This window comes from Rana temporaria, chromosome 9 (genome assembly GCF_905171775.1).
Source record: "Rana temporaria chromosome 9, aRanTem1.1, whole genome shotgun sequence".
NCBI lineage: Eukaryota > Metazoa > Chordata > Amphibia > Anura > Ranidae > Rana > Rana temporaria.
In genome coordinates, this window is record NC_053497.1 from 149,307,963 (window position 1) to 149,331,102 (window position 23,140).

Below are 23,140 nucleotides of genomic sequence, written 5' to 3' on the forward strand. Positions count from 1 at the left end.
AATTTACGTTCACGTCGAAACCAATACGTCGTACTTGGAAGCAATGCACACTGGGATATGTACACGGACGGCGCATGCACGTCAATCACATCAGGTCATCACATATTACCATAAAACACGCCCCCCCTTTCCCATTTGAATTACGTGCGCTTACGCCGGCCCCATTTACGCTACGCCCGCCGCGACTTACGGAGCAAGTGTTTTGTGAATACTGCACTTGCTCCTGTAAGTTGCGGAGGTGTAGCGTAAATACGCTACGCTGCGCCGCCGTAAATTATAGCGTAGCTTCCTGAATCTAGCCCCAAATGTTTGTCTGACTTCGGAACCTGAAACGGACCAAAATGCATCCAATTCGCATTAAAGTGTGAGCCCAGCCTATAGTGTGCCATGATGCCACATAATGCCACAATTAGTGGCGGGAATAATAAAAGGTGGGCGTTACCAAAAGGACATAGTTTATTGTGACATTTCCTTTTTACTTCTTCCAGCATCAGAGCCAAAAAAAGACTTGGTACTAAAAGGCTTCCCTTTTGCATGTTCTGCCATGATGGTGATAATCATTTTTCTATAACACTCTTCTACCTGGGGACTTAAAGTGGTTGTAAACCCAAGGGGGGGAAAAAACCCTGCAAGGCAAAGGTATAATGAGCTCTTATGCATAGCATCCAAGCTCATTATAAAATACTTACAGTGCCTTGCAAAAGTATTCACCCCCCTTGGCTTTTTACCTATTTTGTTACATTGCAGCCTTTAGTTCAATGTTTTTTTTATCTGAATTATATGTGATGATCAGAACACAATAGTCTAAGTCAGTGGCGGCTGGTGCTCAAACTTTTTTTTGGGGGGGGGGGGGGGTTGCAAACAAACGAAAAAAAAAAATCAATTGCAGCCTCACTGTGCCCATCAATTGTAGCCACTGTGCCCATCAATTGTTGCCACTGTGCCATGCCATCAAACGCAGCCACTATGCCATCAATTGTCGCCTCTGTGTCCATCAATTGTCGCCACTGTGCCCATCAATTGTCGCCACTGTGCCATGCCATCAAACGCAGCCACTGTGCCCATCAATTAATGAATAATGATGAAGTAATGAATAAGCACATCTTTGTGTGAAACGCGTCTACCATTTGAACTGTCTGTAAACACTTGGGTTGTTCGTTCATTAAATAAGAATTTTGATGGATCTTGGAGTGCTGCCATTTCATCTGAGTTGTGCCAATCAATTGTCGCCACTGTGCCATGCCATAAAACGCAGCCACTGTGCCCATCAATTGTCGCCACTGTGCCATGCCATAAAACGTAGCCACTGTGCCCATCAATTGCCGCCAGTTTGCCCCCTCAAAAAAACGACAGTTTGCCCCGTAAAATGCCACCAAATTGCCCCCTCAAATACCACCAGATTGCCCCCCGCCCAACACTTATCTTTCTTGGGTAAGCCATCGTCCCTCGATGTCTTCTCCCGCCCTCGATGTCGCTTCAGCCAGTCAGGTTAGCGATAACCAGACCGGGTGAACCTGATTGGCTGAGGCGCGTGTCAGTGTTAACCAGGGAACGCACACCCTGTGCATCCCCTGGTTAACTATTTGGAAGTCGAGTACAGCCAACAGCCGCTGGCTCTGATAGACACTTCCAAAGCCAATCAACTGCTGTTATTCAGATGGATGCAATGCATAAATCTATGTATTGTTGACTTGAGTGACAGGTGCAGGGGAGAGAGGGGGCGGCACTCCTGCACCCACTATGGACGCACCGCCACTGGTCTAAGTTGGTGAAGTAAAAGTTGAAAAATATATACATAAAACAATTTTTCAGAAAAAAATAACTGATAATTGCCATGTGCGTATGTATTCGCCCATAAAAAGCTCTGGTGCAACCAATTACCTTCATAAGTCACATAATTAGTGAAATGATGTCCACCTGTGTGCAAGTGTCACATGATCTGTCATTACATATACACACCTTTTTGAAAGGCCCCAGAGGCAAGCAAGAGGCACCACTAACCAAACACTGCCATGAAGATGAAGGAACTCTCCAAACAAGTAAGGGACAATGTTGTTGAGAAGTACAAGTCAGGATTAGGTTATAAAAAATATATCTAAATCGTTGATGATCCCTAGGAGCATCATCAAATCTATAATAACCAAATGGAAAGAACATGGCACAACAGCAAACCTGCCAAGAGACAGCCACACACCAAAACTCACGGACCGGGCAAGGAGGGCATTAATCAGAGAGGGAGCACAGAGACCTAAGGTAACCCTGGAGGAGCTGCAGAGACTGAAGTATATGTACATAGGACGACAATAAGCCATACGCTCCATAGAGTTGGGCTTAATGGCAGAGTGGCCAGAAGAAAGCCATTACTTTCAGCAAAAAACAAAATGGCAAGGTTTGAGTTTGCAAAAAAGCATGTGGGAGAACCCCAAAATGTATGGAGGAAGGTGCTCTGGTCTGATTAAAATTTTACTTTTTGGTCATCAAAGAAAACGCAATGTCTGGCGCAAACCCAACGCATCACATCACCCAAAGTACACCATCCCCACTGTGAAACATGGTGGTGGCAGCATCATGCTTTGAGGATGTTTTTCAGCAGTTAGGACTGGAAAACTGGTCATGCCTAGTACACACGATCGGTTTTCCAGACGGTCAAAAGACACACGGCCGGAAAACTGCGAGAAAAGAGAACATGTTCTCATTTTTTAAACCGCACTTTTCCTGTCGGGAAAACTGCTAAGGAGCATACACACGGCAAAAATCGGGGAAATCGATCGTGTGTACTAGGCATCAGGGTTGATGGATGGTGCTAAATACAGGGATATTCTTGAGCAAAACCTGTACCACTCTGTGTGTGATTTGAGGCTAGGACAGAGGTTCACCTTCCAGCAGGACAATGACCCCAAACGCAATGCTAAAGCAACACTTGAGTGGTTTAAGGGCAAATATGTAAATGTGTTGGAATGGCCTAGTCAAAGCCCAGACCTCAATCCAATAGAAAATCTGTGGTCAGACTTAAAGATGGCTGTTCACAAGTGCAAACCATCCAACTTGAAGGAGCTGGAGCAGTTTTGCAAATAGGAATGGGCAAAAATCCCAGTGGTAAGAGGTGGCAAGCTCATAGAGACTTATCCAAAGCGACTTGGAGCTGTGATGGATGCAAAAGGTGGCTCTTTAGGGGGGTGAATAGTTATGCACATTGACTTTTTCTGTTACTTTACCTATTTGTTGTTTGCTTCACAATAATTACGTGACTAAAACAGGGTAGGTTGGACAAGAACTTCTACACATTCCATAGTGGTTGGATCAAGGTGTTGGTGCTACCTGCTTAGATATAAATGCTGGGTAGTTTCTGGCACTCATTAGAACTGAAGAAGTGACATGGAGAAGCTATGAAACGCCTTCAGCATTACAGAACTGGTAAATGTGACTAAGACCTTTCACAGGGGCAGGGATGTAGATAAGCGGGGGGGGGTTCTTCAGAGGGGTGTGGTCCCCTTGACTTTAACCACTTAATCACAGCCCTATAGACGAAAGACGTCTACAAGGCGGTTCCTTAACTCTGGGAGGACGTCAATGGACGTCCTCCCAGAATCGCGCTCCCGCGCGCCCCCTGGGGCGCGCACACGGGAATGTCCGTGACCGCCGGGTTCTCCGGACCCGGCGCATCACGGTAAATCGCCGCTGATAGCGTGTGATGACGCCGGTTCCTCCCTCCCCTCTCTGTACCGAACGGTACAGTGTGAGAGGAGAGGGGAGAGAGCGGATGCAGCACGAGTGCTGTGGGCTGGATCTGTGACAAATGCAGTCACAGATCCAGCCATCCATCCCTGCTCAGCCATCCCTGCCCCATAACAATACTCTGCAACATAACCAAACTGTGCAATACTCTGCAATACCCCTCACTACTCTGCAATACCCCTCACTACTCTGCAATACCCCCACACTACTCTGCAATACCCCTCACTACTCTGCAATACCCCTCACTACTCTGCAATACCCCTCACTACTCTGCAATACCCCTCACTACTCTGCAATACCCCACACTACTCTGCAATACCCCACACTACTCTGCAATACCCCACACTACTCTGCAATACCCCACACTACTCTGCAATACCCCACACTACTCTGCATTACCCCACACTACTCTGCAATACCCCACAATACCCTGCAACGTCGCCTATGGGGATTTTTAAGTAGCGAAGTTTGGCGCCATTCCACGAGTGTGTGCAATTTTGAAGGGTGACATGTTGGGTATCTATTTACTCGGCGTAACTTCATCTTTCACATTCTGCAAAACAATGAAGAGAAAATACTAAATTTGCTAAATTTTATAACAGAAACAAAGAAAAATTCTTTTTTTTTTTACAGAATTTTCAGTCTTTTTTTCTCTTATAGCGCAAAAAATAAAAAACCCAACGATGATTAAATACCACCAAAAGAAAGCTCCATTTGTGTGAAAAAAAGGACGAAAATTTCATTTGGGTACAATGTTGTATGACTGAGTAATTGTCATTCAAATTGCGAGAGCACCGAAAGCTGAAAATTGGTCTGGTTATTAAGTGGGTTTACATGCCTGGTGGTCAAGTGGTTAATGGCTGATTTGGTTGCTAATCGACTCAGAACGACATGGTAATTTTTTTGTGGACATGGGTGGGTGACCAGGGGGCAGTAAAACCGGCGCAAACCCATCTGTTTTTACTGTCCCCTGACCATTCATGTGAAAGGAGGGCTTAAAGGGGTAAAAATATTTGTAAGCACTGAACTTTTTAAGACCAGTATCCGGTCTCGGAGGTCAACAGACAATTCCCTGGACTTCATTTTAATACATTTGAAAAGATTTTAAACAAATTAATTTCACGTTGTCATTATGGGGTATTATTTGTAATAATTCTACATTGCATCCAGAAAGTATTCACAGCACTTCACTTTTTCCACATATTGTTATGTTACAGCCTTATTTAAAAATGGATTAAATTAATTATCAAAACTCTACAACCAATACCCCATAATGCCAACGTGAAAGAAGTTTGTTTGAAATCTTTGCAAATTTATAAAAAAAAAAACACATTTACAGAAGTTTTCACCAGCCTTTGCCATGACCAGGGGCATACCTAGAGCATTTAAAACCTAGGGCGGATCCTATATCTGGCACCCCCCCCCCCCACCTTAAAATGTAAAAACACCCCACTGTGCCCCCTGCATACCTCTGTTCCTTCAAAAAAAAATGTCACTACTGTGTACCCCCTCTCCACAACTGCACCTCTGGACCCCTTTACATTACACAGCACCCTGCATCTCTGGACCCCTTTACATTACACAGCACCCTGCACCTCTGGACCCCTTTACATTACACAGCACCCTGCACCTCTTGACCCCTTTACATTACACAGCACCCTGCACCTCTGGACCCCTTTACATTACACAGCACCCTGCACCTCTTGACCCCTTTACATTACACAGCACCCTGCATCTCTGGACCCCTTTACATTACACGGCACCCTGCACTTCTGAACCCCTTTACATTACACAGTACCCTGCACCTCTGGACCTGTTTACATTACACAGCCCTAGTACCTAATGACCCCTTTACATTACACAGAAACCCGCACCTCTGGACCCCTTTGCATTACACAGCCCTTGTAGCTCTGGACCCCTTTACATTACACTGCACCCTGCACCTCTGGACCCCTTTGCATTACACAGCCCTTGTAGCTCTGGACCCCTTTACATTACACTGCACCCTGCACTTCTGAATCCCTTTACATTACACAGTACCCTGCACCCCTTTAGATTACACAGCCCTAGTACCTAATGACCCCTTTACATTACACAGCAACCCGCACCTCTGCACCCCTTTGCATTACACAGCCCTTGTAGCTCTGGACTCCTTTAGTTACACAGCACCCTGCATTTCTGAACCCCTTTACATTACACGGTACCCTGCACCCCTTTACATTACACAGCCCTTGAACCTCATGACCCCTTTACATTACACAGCACCCTGCACTTCTGAACCCCTTTACATTACACAGCATCCTGCACTTCTGAACCCCTTTACATTACACAGCACCCTGCACCTCTGGACCCCTTTATATTACCAATACAGACCCACCCCCTACCAATACAGACCCACCCCCTACCAATACAGACCTACCCCCTACCAATACAGACCTACCCCCTACCAATACAGACCTACCCCCTACCAATACAGACCCCCCTACCAATACAGACCCACCCCCTACCAATACAGACCCCCCTACCAATACAGACCCACCCCCTACCAATACAGACCCACCCCCTACCAATACAGATCCCCCCACAGTCCCACTATGTACCTCAGATGATCACAGCACTAGTGGACTGGTCGGGTCCTCCCCTCCCCCTGTGTCGACATAAAGGGGGCAGGAAAGGCAGCTTCACTCTGCTCGGCTGTGCCGAGACTGATCAGAGCCGCGACCACGTAGAGAAGGGGATCCGACAAGTCAGGTGTCACACACTCCGGTGCGGCTCGCACCCCTTCCCCCCGCAAAGCCAAGCCCCTACCTTACCTCAGGTTCTCTATGCGTGTGTTCAGCCTCACGAGCTGCCGTCTAAACCCACCCACTGCCTAAACCTGCCCGCTGTCTTTCAAGTTCAACCCACCCACTCAGCCCCGCTGTCTCTGCTTCAGTCACGGAGGGCGGGGTGCCTGCCTCTGCCTAAACCCGTCCACTGCCTAAACCCGCTGTCTCCGCTTCTCTGCTGCCCGCTCTCACCGCTTCAGTGGGGGGCCCAGCCTGACAACTTGATTGGCGTACAGCTTCGGTAAATTCAGTTGATTGGACATGATCTGGAAAGACACACATCTGCCTATATAAGGTCCCACAGTTTACAGTGCATGTCAGAGCACAAACCTAGCCATAAAGTCCAAGGAATTGTCTGCAGACCTCCGAGACGGGATTGTATAGAGGCACAGATCTGGGGAAGCAGAAACAGAAACATTTCTGCAGCATTGAAGGTCCCAATGAGCACAGTGGCCTCCACCAACTGTAAATGGAAGAAGTCTGAAAGCACCAGGACTCTTTCTAGAGCGGGCCATCTGGCCAAACCAAGCGATTGGGGGAGAAGGGCCTTAGTCAGGGAGGTGACCAAGAACCCAATGGTCACTCTGACAGAGCTCCAGCGTTTCTCTGTGGAGAGAGGAGAACCTTCCAGAAGAACAACCGTCTCTGCAGTACTCCACCAATCAGGCCTGTATAGTAGAGTGGCCAGACGGAAGCCACTCCTCAGTAAAAGGCACATGACAGCCCGCCTGGAGTTTGCCAAAAATGCGTATATAGGGGATCTAGGACTCTATGGTAGGTATATAGAAGATCTAGGACTCTATGGTGGGTATATAGGGGATCTGGGACTCTATGGTGGGTATATAGGTGATCTGGGACTCTATGGTGGGTATATAAAGGATCTAGGACTCTATGGTAGGTATAAAGAAGATCTGGCACATGGCAGTCGTTTGGTTCTCCAGGGATGACAGGATAGTGTTGGAGGAGGGTTCCCCTATAGCCATACCGCCCAATTTTTTGAGATGGGAATGAGGGACACCTATCAGCAAAAGTATGCAGGCATAGGACACACCCCTTGCCACATAGATATATAGGAGACCGAGGACTCTATAGTATGTATATAAGGGATCTAATACTCTGGTAGGTATTTAGGAGATCTAGGACTCTATGGTACATATATAGGGCATCGTAGACTCTTAGATCCCCTATATATGTACCCTAGAGTCCTAGGTCTCCTATATACCTGCCATACTCTATGGTACATATATAGGGGATCTAAGACTCTATGGTAGGTATATAGGAGACCTAGGACTCTAGGGTACATATATAGGGGATCTAAGAGTCTACGATGGTACATATTAGGGTTGTCCCGATACCACTTTTTTACACGTACACGTACCGATACTTTTTTTCAAGTACTCGTCGATACAGAATACCGATACTTTTTTTTAATCTCATGTGACAGCGGCACATGTGTCAGTAGTTTTTTTTTTTTTTTTATCTTTAACAATTTGTTTTTAATTTTTTACAATTTTTTTTTTTATTATTTTTTTTACAATTTGTTTTATTTATAATGCTTTCTTTTTTTAAGGGGGGTGGGGGGGGGGTTGGACCGTGTCGGGTTTTTTTTTTCTACAATAATTTTTTTTATTCTTTTGTTTTTTTATTCTTTATTTTTTTAATTTATTTTTTCAGCCCTGTTGGGGGGCTTTGGTGAGACATGTTCCCCAGTCCATTTCTTAGCAGCATTAGCTGCGCTGAAAATGAAAGGAGAGAAGACAGCGTCTTCTCTTCATTCATAAACTGAAACATTGTAATCACAGGTTACGATGTTTCAGTTATGTGAATGGATAGAGTCAGTGATCACTGACTCTGTCCATTCGGAGCAGTAAGGAGCCGGATTTACCGGCTCCTACCCCGCTCTCCATCCTGACAGTTCCAGGGGGTGGAGGAGGAGCACGGAAGGGGAGAGAAACACGGGGGGGGGACATGGAGGGAGGGAGACAGACTGCAGCAAAACAGAGGGGGGCTGGAGGAGGACACGGGACAGTCAGCGGTGATCGTATGTGGGGGAGTTACAAGCATCGATCACTGCTGATTTTAAAGCAGCTGAAAGCCGCGCGGGGGGAGGGGTGTAGAGAGAAGAGGAGAAATTACTTTTAAATCTATACAGCGGTGATCGGTGCTTGTAACTTCCCCACACACTGATCACCGCCGACAGTACAAGTACTCGGGCAAATGCTTGGTATCGGTCCCGATACCGATACTAGTATCGGGACAACCCTAGTTCATATATAGGGGATCTAATACTCTGGAAGATATATAGGGGATCTAGGACTCTATGGTAGGTATATGGAAGATCTAGGATCCTATAGTGGGTATATAGGGGATCTAGGACTCTGTTGGAGGTATATAAAGGATCTAGGACTCTGTAGTAGGTATATAGAGGATCTAAGACTCTGGTAGGTATATGGGAGATCTAGGATCCTATAGTGGGTATATAGAGGATCTAGGACTCTGTTGGAGGTATATAGAGGATCTAAGACTCTGGTAGGTATATAGGGGATCTAGGACTCTATGATAGGTATATGGGAGATCTAGGATCCTATAGTGGGTATATAGAGGATATAAGACTCTATGGTAGGTACCGTATTTATCGGCGTATACCGCGCACTTTTTTGCCCTGAAAATCAGGGCAAAATCGTGGGTGCGCGATATACGCCGATACCCGCTTTCCCGCGCCGAGTTTGAATACTGCGCCGGCATATACCGAGCGCAGTACACTCGTGTATAGTCGGGCAGGCTCGGCTCCTCTCGCGCTCACGTCCTGGACGTACAGGACATGAGCGCGCAATACCCCGATAAATACAGTATATAGGGGGATCTATGATCCTATAGTGAGTATAAAGGGGATCTAGGACTCTATAGTAGGTATATAGGAGAGCGAGGATCCTATAGTGGGTATAAAGGGATCTAGGATCCTATAGTGGGTATATATGGGATCTAAGACTATGGTAGGTGTATAGCGGATCTAGGAATCTATTATAAGTATATAGGGAATGCGGGAATCTATGGTAGGTATATGGGAGCTCTAGGATCCTATAGTGGGTATATAGGGGATCTAGGACTCTATGGTAGGTATATAGGAGATCTAGGACTCTATGGTGGGTATATAGGGGATCTAGGACTCTATGGTGGGTGTATAGTGAATATAGGACTCTATGGTAGGTATATGGGAGATCTAGGATCCTATAGTAGGTATATAGGGGATCTAGGACTCTATGGTAGGTATATAGATCTAGGACTCTATGGTGGGTATATAGGTGATCTAGGGTTCCCCTATAGCCATACCGCCCAATTTTTTGAGATGGGAATGAGGGACACTTATCAGCAAAAGTATGCAGGCATAGGACACACCCCTTACCACACACCCTTAAAGGAGAATTGTACAAAAAACAAGATTGGTTAAACACACAAGTGCCTTTTTTTACCACTACTATTCCTTTATATTGGCAGTTGGAATTTACAAATGCAGCAATTTAGAAATCAGATGAAAGGTTTAGAACAGGGAAACACTTGTTGATAGATAAAAAGTGCCTTTTATATAGATCTGACCACAATGAGGGACACTGCTCTACATCAGGGACAGTTGGGAGCTATGCTATAATATAGCAGATCACAGGACACGGACACGGACTGGATGTTTCTACATCTACAATAGGAAGGAGGACTGGAGGAGGAGTGTCAGGATCCTCCCCTCTCACTCACCCACACTGGCTCTGCTCCCCATTTCTGCCCACCTGCTCTGCTCCTCCCATCCAGTTCTATCCTCTAGTCTAGTCCTATCACATGCCGTTTCTGACGCTGGTGGGCGGGCTGCTAAAGACGACAGGTGATGGAGCAGAGATCGCGCCTCCTGCTTAGACCAATCAACACACACCCCAAAGGCGCGCAACCAATCAGGAGAAAACATCTCAGGTATCAGGAGAGCCGCTTACATATTGTACCGGAAGTTGACGTTTACTAGTCAGCCCCACTTCCGTCCGTGGGGGGGGGGGGCGAGTCCTGCCCCGCTTCCGGTGTGTGTTTAATTTTTTTTTTTTTTTTACAGTCTACTCACCGCCCAGAAAAAGTCCCTTAGTGACTACGTCATGTGGGAAGTAACCCGGAAGAGCGAGCGAAAACATCTGAGGGGAGGCTGTGCAGAGCCCGAGTGGTGTGCCAGGTACACAGAGCTGACTTCACCCAGGAGGTGAGTGTGGGGGGCAGGACTCAGGAGGTGTATAGAGGTGTGAGGGGGCACAGAACTACAAGTCCCAGCACTAGGACTCTATACACCACACAATGGGGTATTGGAGATTACATTCCTTCTCCCAGCAACACATTCATGACATTTGGGGGAAAAAAAACGTTTCCATTATCACTTTCTTTATTTTTGACCCAGTGCCATCATCACAGGTCTCTGTGTTTCTCTATGCACTGCTCATGACTGCTAGGAGGGGCTGGCAGGGTGTTGTACATGGCTTCCTGGAAACATCTCAGCCCCCCACTGCCCCAGTACTCCTCTCAGACGGGATCAGTGGCAGCTGGTGGTCAATATTTGGGGGGGTGTGACAAACAGACCTGGCCCCCTCCCTCACACTATCCCCCCGGCGGCTATCGATTAATCGATCTAAGTGGTGGTCCACTTGCACTACACCCCTCCCCCACTTCGGTGCTCGATGGCGCTCCACTCGCACTACCGCCACAATCCCCGGTAGAGGTGGGGGGAGGAGGACGAGGTGGTGGTGCTCTGCTGAATCCGGAGCTCCTTGAAGAGACTGTTACTGCCGGGCCATTGCTTCTCCTCGCGGCCGACCAGGAGGCGGGTCCTGAGTAAGGATGAGCTCCGGGGTGTTCGCACAGCCCACGTGCAGAGCCCATCAGGAAGTGAGCGATGCGCTAATTCCAGGCTGCAGAGATGGAGAAACGTCTCACTGCCTGTTATTAGCACAGTGACAGCTTCCTGGCGGGCTCTGCACGTGGGCTGTGCGAACACCCCGGAGCTCATCCTTACTGGCGGGCTCTGCACGTGGGCTGTGCGAACACCCCGGAGCTCATCTTTAGTCCTGAGACCTAATTGGCCGAGAGTACTCCCGGCCAATCGGGTCTCAGGACCTGCTTACTGATTGGAGGGGAGGAGAAGCAGGAAGACCTTAGTGAATATTTATTGGCTAATGTCACACAAGTGGGTGGGCTCAGGGAGGGGTGCAGTGCAGTGTTATGCACCATTTTTGAAGCCAATTGGAGACAATCTTGTGCTTAAAAAACAAAGCCCACATTGAAATCCGTACGTCTGGCTGCTCTACATGTAGAGGCCGGGCGCATGGATTAGAGAGGGGGCTACACCACTAATGGACGGGAGAAAGGAATCCCAGAATGACCTTCTACATGTAAGACATGATGTGTCCGGTACCACGTCTTATTAAAGAATCTACACAAAATAAATCCCTAGCAACTAGAATAAGGGCTTTAATGGTACAAAAAAGGGGTTGTAAAGGTTCGTCTTTTATTTTCTAAATGGGTTCCTTTAAAGTGGAGGTTCACCCCAAAAAAAAATGTTTTAACATTACATTCAGCCGAGTTGTCAGAATGACAATCGGCTGTTTTTTTTTTTATCCCCGTACATACCGTATTTTCACCGCCGCTACCGGGTATGTCTTCTGCGGGACTGGGCATGCCTAATTTATTGACAAGCTTCCGACCGTCGCATACTGCACGTCACGAGTTGCCGAAAGAAGCCGAACATCGGTGCGCAGGCGCCGTATAGAGCCGACTCGCAGTCCGGCTTCTTTCGGTAACTCGTGACGCACGGTATGCGACGGTCGGAAGCTTGTCAATCAATTAGGAACGCCCAGTCCCGAAGAAGACATACCCGGAAGCGGCGGTGAAAATACGATATGTACGGGGATAAAAAAAAAAAAAAAACAGCCCATTGTCATTCTGACAACTCGGCTGAATGTAATGTTAAAAAATTTTTTTGGGGTGAACCCCCGCTTTAAGCTTGTGCATTGTTGGTTCACTCACCTTTTTCTGTGATTTCCCTTCTAAATGTTTTTTTTTGTTTGAATTTCTCACTTCCTGTTTCTCCTCAGTAAGCTTTCCACCATCATCTGAGCGGTGGAAAGTCATTTAGAACAGCTTACTGAGGAGGAACAGGAAGTGAGAAATTCAGACAAAGAAAAAAAAACATTTAGAAGGCAAATTGAAGGAAAAGGTAAGTGAACCAACAATGCACTAGCTTAAAGGAATCTATTTAGAAAATAAAAAATGGACCTTTACAACCCCTTTAACCACTTAAGCCCCGGACCAAAATGCAGGTAAAGGACCAGGCCCCTTTTTGCGATTCGGCACTGCGTCGCTTTAACTGACAATTGCGCGGTCGTGCGACATGGCTCCCAAACAAAATTGGCATCCTTTTTTCCCCACAAATAGAGCTTTCTTTTGGTGGTATTTGATCATCTCTGCGGTTTTTATTTTTTGCGCTATAAACAAAAATAGAGCGACAATTTTGAAAAAAATGCAATATTTTTTACTTTTTGCTATAATAATGTTTATCGATTGGTTTACGCAAAATGTATAGGGTTTACAAAATAGGGGATAGTTTTATTGCATTTTTATAATTATTTATTTTTTTTACTACTAATGGCGGCGATCAGCGTTTTTTTTTTTCGTGACTGCGACATTATGGCGGACAATTTTGACACATTTTTGGGACCATTGTCATTTTCACAGCAAAAAATGCATTTAAAAATGCATTGTTTATTGTGGAAATGACAGTTGCAGTTTGGGAGTTAACCACAGGGGGCGCTGAAGGAGCTATGTTTCACCTAGTGTGTGTTTACAACTGTAGGGGGGTGTGGCTGTAGGAGTGACGTCATTGATTGTGTCTCCCTATAAAGGGGATGACACGATCGATGCAACAGTGAAGAACGGGAAAGCCGTGTTTACATACAGCTCTCCCCGTTATTCAACTCCGGGGACCGATCGCGGGACCCCAGCGGCGATCCGGTCCCGGAGCTTCGGACCGGGTCGCGGAAGCGCGCCCGCGACTCACGGCTAGGTAGATGTACAGGACGTACCTGTACGTACATCTGCCCAGCCGTGCCATTCTGCTGGTGTGTGTGTGTGTGTGTGTGTGTATATGTATATGTATATGTATATGTATATGTATATGTATATATATATATATATATATGTATATGTATATGTATATGTATATGTATATGTATATGTATATGTATATGTATATGTATATGTATATATATATATATATATATATATATATATATATATATATATATATATATATATATATATACACAGTAGGCCGTCGTTAAGTGGTTAAAATATATCAAATGTTTATTGTACAGAGGCTAAAAAACAAGTAACAGCAGGAAAGACTCATACACTGATATATAAAAACAACATCTCATACTTCTTGGTTGTTTCCTCATTATCCCTGCTGTAGTTGGGTGGTGGGTTGCTTGCTGTGACATCAACGCGTTTCACACGTTTTGTGTTTCTCACACATGAGACAAGAGATTTGGCTGCTTGGATCCATCACCACACACTTTCTTATGGATATATTCCTCACCATTCAGTGACACTGAATACTTCACAAGTCCATTCTGTCCTATCGGCTGTGGAAACTGAAAACGACTGGTCTTAACTGAGTATTCACCTTTTTTGTATGTTTTAACTATACAATAGAGCTTTGCTGTAGTTTTTCTTTCCTGATGAAGCCGACAGCATTCCGTGGAACACGTCAGTCACAGCAAGCAACCCATCGCTCAGCTACGGCAGGAATAATGAGGAAACAAGCAAACAGTGTCACATGATTTGTATATGGGTATATTGATATCAGTGTATGAGTCTTTCCTGTGGCTACATGGTTTTTAGCCTTTTGTACAATAAACATTTGATATATTTTAATCCAAAGGCTAACAAACAAGTAACCACTAAAAGCACTTGTACACTGATATCAATATACTCCTATATAAAACAACCTATCATACTATTGTAGTTGCTTGCTGTGACTCCTACTAGGGCCGAAACAACTAATCGATTGATCGACAACTAATCAATTCATTTTATAATCGATTACTATTTTCATAATCGATTAATCTGGCAGTAACATAATGGGGTTAAAAAAGTAAATTTAGCCCTTTATAGTACAAAAAGAGCAAATAATTGCTGCTGTAAATATTATGTTAATATGAACAATCTTTGGCCTTTTGCTGAATGAAAGAATGTTGTTTGAAAATTTCACTTGTTTTTAACATTCAGTTTTAAAATGAATGTAATTTCTGAACAAAAAACACATAGTCTGTAAATTCCTTTCGGCAAGAAGTTTTTTCTATTTCTAAATTTTCCCGTCACTGTGGTTGAGAAAGAACGTCGATTTGACCCCACTAACGATTCGAAAATCCAACAAACGTTCTTAAAATTCCGTATATACTCGAGTATAAGCCGACCCGAGGACCTAATTTTACCACAAAAAAATGGGAAAACGTATTGACTCGAGTATAAGCTGACCTTGCTGTGCCCATTGCAGCCTGACCTTGCTGTGCCCATTGCAGCCTGACCTTGCTGTGCCCATTGCAGCCTGACCTTGCTGTGCCCATTGCAGAATCCAATCTGTGTACCATGACATATTCGGACGGCGGCCGTGCAGTTTTAAAAACTCGCGCTCCTCCTTGTGCTGTGCTGTGCTGTTCTGTGATAGGCGAAACACTCGGTTTCCCATCACAGAACAGCACACGGAAGAGCGCAAGTTTTTAAAACTGCACGGCCGCCGTCTGAATATGTCATGGACTCGGGTACACAGATTGGATTCTGCAATGGGCAACGTGTGTGTGTGTGTGTGTGTGTGTGTGTGTGTGTGTATGTAATATATATATATATATATTACACACAAGTGCACTAAGGTAAAGGAAGCTATTTAGGAAAAAAGATTGTACCTTTACAATCCCTTTTAAAGCGCTTTTGTTTACTATTAGTGTTTTGATATCTGGGGATATTGTGGTTGCCGCTGCAATTTCTTTTTTAGGTAGTTCTACCAAGTACAGAGATTATATGATTTCTAAATATCAGAATGCCCTGATTGGTGGTCTGGAGAAGTGGGTGTTCCTAAGCAGCCTGTGTTTGCATTGCACCAGATAAGATGTGAGCCTCATCTGTTTCTCTGGCTGTCCCTGTCTGGCCTGCAATGCCTCTGATGGCTGCATGCCTGTTTGAGCCGGTGTCTTGTCGAGCTGGTTCCCCTATCGGATAGGTTTCTGGCCTCGACTGCACAGGAGCGGCGCATGCGCAGTAGGAGGCCACGGAAATCTCCGAGCCTCAACAGCTGATCGTCGGCTGTTGACGCACTCACTCCCGATTATACACGGCGCGCACTCATGTGATCTTCACACGCCGCAAGGGGCGGAGGACACGCCGCTCTATACTACACGCCGCTCTTTACTACACGCCACAACAAGGGCTGTAAAAAGGGGCGGAGCCTCACGTGATATTGAGCAGTACTTTTACTTGCTGCCCCTTGCTGTATAGAGTGGCGTGTATAAACAAACAAAAAAACACTGCTCAATATCGCATCTGATCCGCCGCTTGTTGCCCCTTCCTGTTATAGAGCAGCGTGAAGAATAAAGCGGCGTGTATAACTAAGCATCGGGAGCGAGCGCGTCTACAGCTGCCAAACAGCTGTTAAAGCTTGGAGATTTCCGTCGGCTCGGATTGCGCCTGTGCAGTCGAGCGGGAACCATATCGATAGGAGGAACCAGCTCAGCAGAACACCGACTCAGAGAGGCATGCTGATGGATGTCTGTGTGGACAGTGCTAGATGATGCTGGATATCCTCTATCCAGGAAATGAGGCAGGCTCTACTTTAAAATCTAAACTCAAACATTTCTTAAATTAGAGTGAGGAATAGTGTGTTGTGTTTTTTTTTTTTTTTTTTTTTTTCCAATGTTGGCTGTCTGTGTCCCCTTCTATCTTCTCTTCTGGTCACAGATACACAGCTGGTAGTAAGAAGAAATTCCAACATGGAGTATTGCGCCTCCTAAGAACTGCTGTCACCATTGGAAGATTTACCCTCACTTCCTGCTGCTGTAAATGTTACATTTAGAGCCCTTTCATACCGAGCAAAGTTAGATGCGTTTTTGGGCTGCAATCTAACTGCGTAGACCAGGGGTGCCCAACCTTTTGAAGAGCAATGGCCATTTAAGCGACTTGGTAACCAGTCGTGGGCCACAATGAGCGGAGCAGGTGGTTGGCAGCCCACTCAGCTCTATAGAGCCCGATCTACTCTCAGAACACCAAATTCGCAGGTAATAACAGAAATATATGGCTCAGTGCAGGTAACACCCAGGTGCACTTCTCTGTACCTGTGGATTAGTTTGAAAGCAGCCCAGTAACCTCTGCAGAACAGATATGCCCGTATATACAATGTGATTTTAGTAATTATTGTTATTATTATACAGGATTTATATAGCGCCAACAGTTTACGCAGCGCTTTACAACATCAGGGAAGACATAGTTACCATACAATTTAATACAGGAATGATCAGAGGGCCCTGCTCGTTAGAGCTTACAATCCAGAAGGGAGGGTCAAGTGCAACAGAGGGTACTAGATGTGGGGGGTGATCAGGTGGGCAAAGTTAAAATACAGTTGTTAGATGTGGTTAGGATAGGCTTCTCTGAAGAGGAGGGTTGTCAGGGATCCTCTAAAAGCTAATAGAGAAGGAGATAGACAGATAGTTTGGGGTAAGGAGTTCCATAGGCTTGGAGAGGCTCTGGAAAAGTCCTGTAGACGAGCATGGGAGGAGGTGACAAGTAATAAACATACCTTTTAATAACAGTATTCTACTCTATTCCATCCCAGAGCAGGGGGTCGTGGGCCACATCAGAGGGCTCCACGGGTCACATGTGGCCCCCGGGCCACTGGTTGGGCACCCCTGGAGTAGACAGTCCAAAATCCAGGCTATCCTATGGGCATAGCTTACACCATTGTACAGCATGCTGCATTTTTCCACACTACAAATGCATGGAAACGCACTGCAACAAATCGCAGTGCACGTAGAAGCCCAAGGAAAGAAAGGAGGTGATCTCACAGGACAAATACAGATAGAAAAATGGCAATAGACACCAGAACCAATGGGGAGATTAAACCTTCGACAGAGAGTAATGAAAACCTAGCATGAAGATGAAGCCAGCAGAGAAACCTTTCATTGACTCTTATGAGATCATCGTCCAAAGGTTATGTAAAGTGGAAGCAAAGAATTTGGTGCATAATGCTTCCTTCTGCTTTTTGGAACCTTTTGGATCATGACCTCATAAAAATAGTTTTGAGGTTTACGCTGTGGTGCTGGATTTTTCTTTATGTAAGTTTTTAGATACAGTATCACCATTGGCCATGCACTTTGTCATTGTGGCAGTGAGCGTTTGGTGCTGGATGGATTTGTCCACACCAGGATCCAATGCTTCCAAATTGTGTCCAAAGCAAGTTTTGAATTTTACATACACCTTTACCTTTACATACACCTTAACCGGCACTCATGTATTTTCGACCTATATAGTTGACTCTAGCAGGAGCTGCTTGTAGGCAGATATTATGAAAGTATAGTCATTGGGGGAGATTTAGTAAATCTGGTGAAGCTGTGCATAGTTAAAGTGGAGTTCCACCCATAAATATAACATTACATCAGTAGTTTTAAAAAAAATGTCATTAGTCCTTTACGATTTTTTTATTTTTTTTAGATGCCTTCAAAGTGTTGTTGCTAGGCAGAATAGTTAATCTTCCCTCTTCCTGCACCTAGGTGCTTAATGCTTCCTAACCTACACCGCACAGACTCCTGGGAATGTAGTGGGTGTAACTTTCCAGGAGTCTGTGCACTCCCCAGTCTCAAAGAATCATGTGACTTGGACAGCACAGGTGCTGAAACCTGATCTGACACTGCTTGTGCAGCACTGAGCATGTTCGAGATCTGCAAGGCTGAAATCCCAGAAGTCATACAGTCTGGCTTCATGATGCCCACACTTAAGATGGCCCCAGTCAATTTCTATTTTATAAAGTGTCTTAGTTTACAGGCTAACTTTACTAGAATACATTAAACTTGTGTATTACAGGGGTATTTATATTTAAAAAGTGAAATTGTGGCCGGAACTCCGCTTTAACCAATCCGATTCTAACTTCAGCTTGTGGTAGTAAAGTCGTTTCAGCCATTTTTACCTACAGGTAAGCTTATAATAAAGCCTACCTGTAAGTAGAATGAATATCTCCTAAACATGCACCGCTTAGGAGATATTTCACAGAGCAGCAGCTGGTGATGTTGTCAGCAAATGAGCCCTGAAGGAGCGGCATACCGTGCTGTAAACTGTGCCTCCATGCGCATGCACAGGAGTGATGTTATCCCAGCTCAGGCAGTCTGACTGCCAGAGTCCGCCAACGGGGAAGGAAGACCGGGTAAAGATGGAAGCCTGGTCAGTGGTGACAGTGCGCCATCTCTCATCATTATGATATTGCTTCGCAGGGTGAATTTTTTTTTTTTGGTCTACAAAGTCTATCACCGCTTTGAGCCTGGGTTCGCACATATGCAAAGACATTGCATGTGATTCGCACCGCATTGCTGGTGCAGATCACATGCGATGTCTGTGCAATGAGAATTCGGCCATACAGTTGTACAGCTGAACTCTTGCATTGGATTTGCACGAAATAGGTGCAGGAACCTTTTTTTTTTTTTCTGCACTGGAATCGGATTACACCGATTTGGGGGTGTCATTAACTTTGCATTGACACTCGCAGTGGTTCGCAGAGGGCAGTGTGAACTGCCTGCAGGGGAGATGTGTGAACCGGCACCGGAATCACGCTGGTTCCCGCATCGCAATCGTGTGAACCCTGGCTAAGAATTGACAAAACCTAGAAGCTGATTGGTCATAATGTACAGCTGGACCAGATTCTGTGTGCACTAGGTTTTGGAAATCTCCCCCATGGTGCGTCCCTAACTGTGAAGTGTCTCATGTTATGGACAATGATGGAGGCTGCATTACTGGAAAGGGTGGAAGGCTAGGCAAGGAGTATAGTGTCTTTTCTTCCTGGGACCTAATAGTTTGATGGATGCTTTGGAGGCCTGACAGGGTCTCTTTACAGTTGTGTGTCTGTGGTAAGCATAGTCCTGCTGATGGCCTGCCAGACTAACAGTTCCCTTTTTTGTTCTTTAGCTGAATTCCATTGCACTGGACAGAAGCAAAGAGTGTTCCCTAAGATATGACTGATCTGTGATAATCTGACAACCACACACCAAATTCATCTTTATTTTTTTTAATCAGGTAAGTGCGATGTTATGTTATTGCAATTTTTCTTTTGATAGTCACCTTGTTCTAAAGCGGTTGTATGCCCTGACCAAAACCCCCAAAACAACCTGAAAGGCATAATGAGCTAGTATACACTGCATACTAGCTCACTATGAAATACTTACCTTGGAACAAAGCGCCCGCACCGCCTTCCGGTCACCTCTGAGGGAGCTGACATGTTGCCTCTGAGTTTCTTCTGGGTTTGTGGCTCCGGAGCCGTGATGACGTCACTCCCGTGCAAGCGCAGGAGTCCTCTGTTCAGACAAGGGGCTCTGATTTTCTGGCAACATCCGCTGGACCTTCAGAGTGCACGCACCGTTGACGTCAGTGGCTGTATGCAAGGTGAATATCTCCTAAACCGTACAAGTTTAGAAAATATTAATTCTACCTACAGGTAAGCCTGTAAAAATGTGCAAGAGGAGGATACAACTGCTTTTAACTGATTATATATATATATATATATATATATATATATATATATATATATATATATATATATATATATATATATATATATATATATATATATATTTGTTTAGAATGTTTGTTTAGTTATTACTGCCATTACTTTCTTCTCCAATTTTTGTTTTTATTATGTGTGGTGACCTTGGTCACATTTTTACAGTTGAATAGCACAAAGTACTCCAAGTTCCAGTAAAGAAGCCTTCAGTATAACTGTCCAACCAAATAAAATGCAGCAATAAACGAAAACACTCTTAAGCGAAGACCCAGATGGACCATTCGAGCTTAAAGAAGAACTAAACCCATTGATCTGTTTCCCAAAACCATGATATTTAAGGCCTGATGTGAATAACTGTCACAGCTGCTTGTGCTCTCGACCAATTGTCAAGTCATTAAATGGCTGGTGTCATAATGTGCAGCGCCTTGGCAATTGCAAATCAAACGGGGCCTACAATGGCAGCTTCCTTGGCTGTAAATGATAGGAGGGTGTAGTTCAGCTTTAAGGTCTCATGCATAGGTGAACATTATGCTGTGTTCAGATTAGGGTTGTCCCGATACCAATACTAGTATCGGGACCGATACTAAGCATTTCCCCGAGTACTTGTACTCAGGGAAAATGCTCCGATACTTCACCCGATACCTGACTTTCCCTGTATCCTTCAGTTCCCCCCCCCCATCCGTTCTGCTCTCCCCCTCCACGCTCCGTGTCCCCCCTCCATGCCACTGCTATCCTCCTGGGTTCTGCTCTCCCCCACCATGCTCTGTGTCCCCCCTTCTGTACCGCTGCTATCCTCCTTGGCTCTGCGCTCCCCCTCCATGTCCCCCCTCCGTGCCGCTGCTATCCTCCTCGGTTCTGCTGTCCCCATCCGTGCCGCTGCTGTCCTCCGTGCTCCGCTCTCCCCCTCCATGCTCCGTATCCCCCCTCTGTGCCGCTGCTTCCCCCTCCATGGTGTCACTCTCCATGTCCTCCTTCTCCACCCCCTCTGTCAGGTTGGAGAGCGGCGGTAGGAACCACTGAACCCGGGTCCTACCTTTTCCGAATTAACAGAGTCAGTGATCACTGACTCTGTTCATTCATATAACTGAAACATCGTAACCTGTGTTTACAATATTTCAGTTTATGAATGGATAGGAGCCTCTTTCTTCTCTTCATTCATTTTCAGTGCAGCTGAGAAAGGGACTGTCCTTAGTCCCTTTCTCTGTCTCAAAGGGGAGATATCAGAGGTCTGTTAAGACCCCTGATATTTCACCAAAGCCCCCTCAACAGGGCAGAATGAAAAAAAAATTATTTGCAATAAATAATTAAAAAATTAAAATGTTAATAATAAAAAAAAAAAACACACTGACACTATCAACACCCCCCCACCCTAAAAAATAAAAAATAGTAAAAAAAAAATTGTGCAAACAAAAGAAAAATACCGCCACTGTTACATGACATAAAAAAAAAAAAAGTATCGGTATCGCCGAGTACTAGAAAAAAAGTATTTGTACTTGGTCTCAAAAAAGTGGTATCGGACAACCCTAGTTCAGATCCATACTTTGTACGATCATGCACACAGCTCTGTTATCAGTATTTTGAACTTGTTTTATGTGGTATGTGCATGCTTAGTGTTGCTAGTCTCTGATTCTGAATAACTATAGGCTGAAGTCATCCTGCGCCTGCTGTCGCTGCCTAGTGAATGACTTATAAAGTGTCTCTAAGGCAGTCCACACATTATGCATTTATTTTTATTTTTTGTTCAACCAGTGGATTGAACGAAAGAAAATCCCTTGTTTTCCCCATCCAAATCTCTCCCGCTGTGGTATTTTATTCTGACACTGGGGAGCCTTCCCCACCATCAGAATATAATCAGTGTTGCCACATATAGCTGACGGCACTGATTGTTTGGGAATAACCTGACCAGCTAATTGTACACATGTGCGTATAGGTAATATTGGAACTATGACCCCCTTTTTTTTTTTTTTTTTTTTTTTTTTTTAATGCAGGATCCTGAGTACATGCCACAATTTTTTACTGCTGCAAGTGAAGTCCTGCCCAGTTTTCTTCCACTAAACTTCTCAAGCCACACCCCTCCCCCCATCATAATCTACAACGTCAAAAATTGCTCTGTAGTCTCAAGATAACTGGGGAGACTCCTTAGGCTCCTTCCACTCCATTTTCCAGGCGGACCAGTGGACATGTGTTCGCTGTCCCCCGCAGGCATCTGATCCAATCCTTTCTGCTGAAAATAGCCAGATGGGGATGCGTTCGCCATCCATCTATCCATCACATCAGATGGAAACAGACATGCAGACCGTTTCCATTGGTCTGCCCCATAGAGAACAGGCTGTGTCCGTGTATGCTCTGCATATTCGTAGGGGACAAGGACCTGTCATCTGCCTGTTCAGTGGGGATCAGCGAAGAGCCTGACGCCGGAAAAGGGGCCTTAAAGTGATTGTGAAGTCAAGGTTTTTCACCTTAATACATATGCATTAGGGTGAAAAAAAACTTCTTTGCTAGCCCTTAGGCCCCCCCCCTGTTTCAATTTAAATTTTTAATGTGCAGGAGCACAGCGGCTCCAGCCACTGTCTGTCCTCATTGGGCAGCAACTGGCTCCCTTTGCTGTCGATCAAATCCAGTGACGCGGGGGGCGGGTCCAAGTCCCTGTCAATAGATGTAGCAGCGGGACTTGGGAGCGTGCCCGCATGGGTGCCCCGCAGGCAATGCAGCTTTCCATGGGGGGCACCTGATGAAGGGGAGGGGCCGG

The 23,140-nt window shown here is 45.4% G+C and overlaps 2 protein-coding genes across 6 annotated transcripts in view; one reads left to right on the top strand and one right to left on the bottom strand.

The window, feature by feature from the left end:
* The window catches only part of G6PD (glucose-6-phosphate dehydrogenase), a 70,913-nt gene extending 60,566 nt beyond the window's left edge, over positions 1-10,347 (bottom strand). Inside the window, exon 1 of the mRNA XM_040324828.1 lies at positions 10,311-10,347. Coding sequence (XP_040180762.1) covers positions 10,311-10,332 — 22 coding nt within the window. The 5' untranslated portion in view covers positions 10,333-10,347. The remainder of the gene's footprint in view (positions 1-10,310) is intronic.
* Positions 10,348-10,658: 311 nt separating this feature from the next.
* The window catches only part of IKBKG (inhibitor of nuclear factor kappa B kinase regulatory subunit gamma), a 68,160-nt gene continuing 55,678 nt past the window's right edge, over positions 10,659-23,140 (top strand). Inside the window, exons 1-2 of one of the 5 annotated variants that reach the window (XM_040324832.1) lie at positions 10,659-10,794; positions 19,800-19,907. The gene's annotated coding sequence lies outside the window, so the exon portion shown is untranslated. The remainder of the gene's footprint in view (positions 10,795-19,799; positions 19,908-23,140) is intronic. The other 4 variants (XM_040324834.1, XM_040324836.1, XM_040324835.1 and 1 more) reach the window with 4 other exon arrangements.